General features: G+C 44.3%; 1 protein-coding gene across 1 annotated transcript; it reads left to right on the top strand.

Moving 5' to 3' along the window:
• Positions 1-397: 397 nt before the first annotated feature.
• On the top strand, positions 398-1,027 carry LOC149240852 (uncharacterized). The gene has a single exon (XM_089370331.1). It carries the CDS (start codon positions 398-400, stop codon positions 1,025-1,027), a length of 630 nt encoding a protein of 209 aa, XP_089226457.1.
• The last annotated feature ends 327 nt before the right edge of the window (positions 1,028-1,354 follow it).

Raw genomic sequence — 1,354 nt, 5'->3', positions numbered from 1 at the left:
ACCACTTCCTCTTAGAGTGCCCCGCGTACAACCACATTAGATCTCAATTTCACAATCTTTGTTACAATACTGACCTTCCTAGCCTTTTACAGTGTCAAAATTATAGTGAGCTCAGGACACTTCTCTCCAAGCTTTTTGAGCATAGGAATAAAATCTTAAATCAAAATAAATAATTTGTTTCTTTAGGTCCAATAGCCCTAGTTTGGTTTCAGTAGACGTTAACCACCACCACCATCATCATCATAAAAATATAAAACATAATCAAATAAATAATCTTAATTAATAATACATAATAATTATAAAGAATCTTATATACCTACGCTCCTGAGAACCCTAGCGCGCGAGCGCGCTGCCTTGGCCGCCATCAGAACTCTGGTTCTCGCCCCTCTCTTTCCAGATGGCCCCTCCGGAGGCTCCACCAGAGGAGGTCGCTCAGCAGCTGGCTTTCTCAGCTCTTGTTAGCTCCTTGCCGCCTCAACGAGCTCGCCCAGCCATTTCAAAATTCGTAAAAAAAATAGAAGGATTACAAGAGGTTTCCCTTCCTCCTACTCTGCCTAGAATGGCCGCACTTGCTTTGGCCGAAAAGGGTCTGATAGGGCAATTCACTGGTCTTTGGCCCTCACCTAAAACTGTTCAGAGGTGGGTGGAAAGAAATTGGTCGGACAAAATTCAAGGGAAAATTGCTATTAGATTTTGTGGGAAGGGTTACTTCACCTTCCACTTCGAGACAAAGAATGACAAGGATCTGATATTTCGCAATGGGCCATATTTTATGGACTCCAGAGGTCTGTACTTAAACAAGTGGACGCCAGATTTCGATCCAGAGCTTGATATTCCTAATGCGGTTCCTGTTTGGGTTCGCCTCCCCCATCTCCCATTACACTGCTGGGGAGATGAATCTGTGCGAGCCATCGGAAATGCAGTCGGAAAATATATTGACAGAAGCGAGCCAAGAGACAACATGCAAGCATGTGCCCGTATCTGCTTCGAGGTCGACCTGGGCAAAGGACTTCCAGAGGCCATTTAGATCAAAGTCGATGAATGGTCGCACATACAACAACTCTATTACGAACAGATCCCCTTCAAGTGTAAGGTATGTCACGAGTATGGTCATTTTGCTAATCGCTGTACTAAGATCATTAATGTGGATAATAATACTCAAGAACAGCAATGGGAAGTGGTAAAAAAAAAATCAACCCCTAGTCCCTCTTTACCCAATGAACCTGGTCCCTCCTCTCATAAAACCTCTGCCCAAATCCCATCTCCTTCGCCTTCCCCTCCTCATCAATCTCAATCCCCTGGATTTGGAAAATCCCTTCAATCTCCTCCATCCTCCAACCCCTTCGATGTTCTT

This window comes from Pinus tabuliformis, chromosome 8, assembly GCF_031772625.1.
Source record: "Pinus tabuliformis cultivar Carrire ecotype Pingquan chromosome 8, CPIR1, whole genome shotgun sequence".
Classification (NCBI taxonomy): Eukaryota; Viridiplantae; Streptophyta; class Pinopsida; order Pinales; family Pinaceae; genus Pinus; species Pinus tabuliformis.
Note: the sequence above shows the minus strand (reverse complement) of the source record. Positions and strands in the feature narration are given on the sequence as shown.

Coding starts and splice junctions, on each gene's coding strand:
- LOC149240852 (XM_089370331.1), top strand. CDS start 398: ATGGCCCCTCCGGAGGCTCCACCAGAGGAGGTCGCTCAGCAGCTGGCT.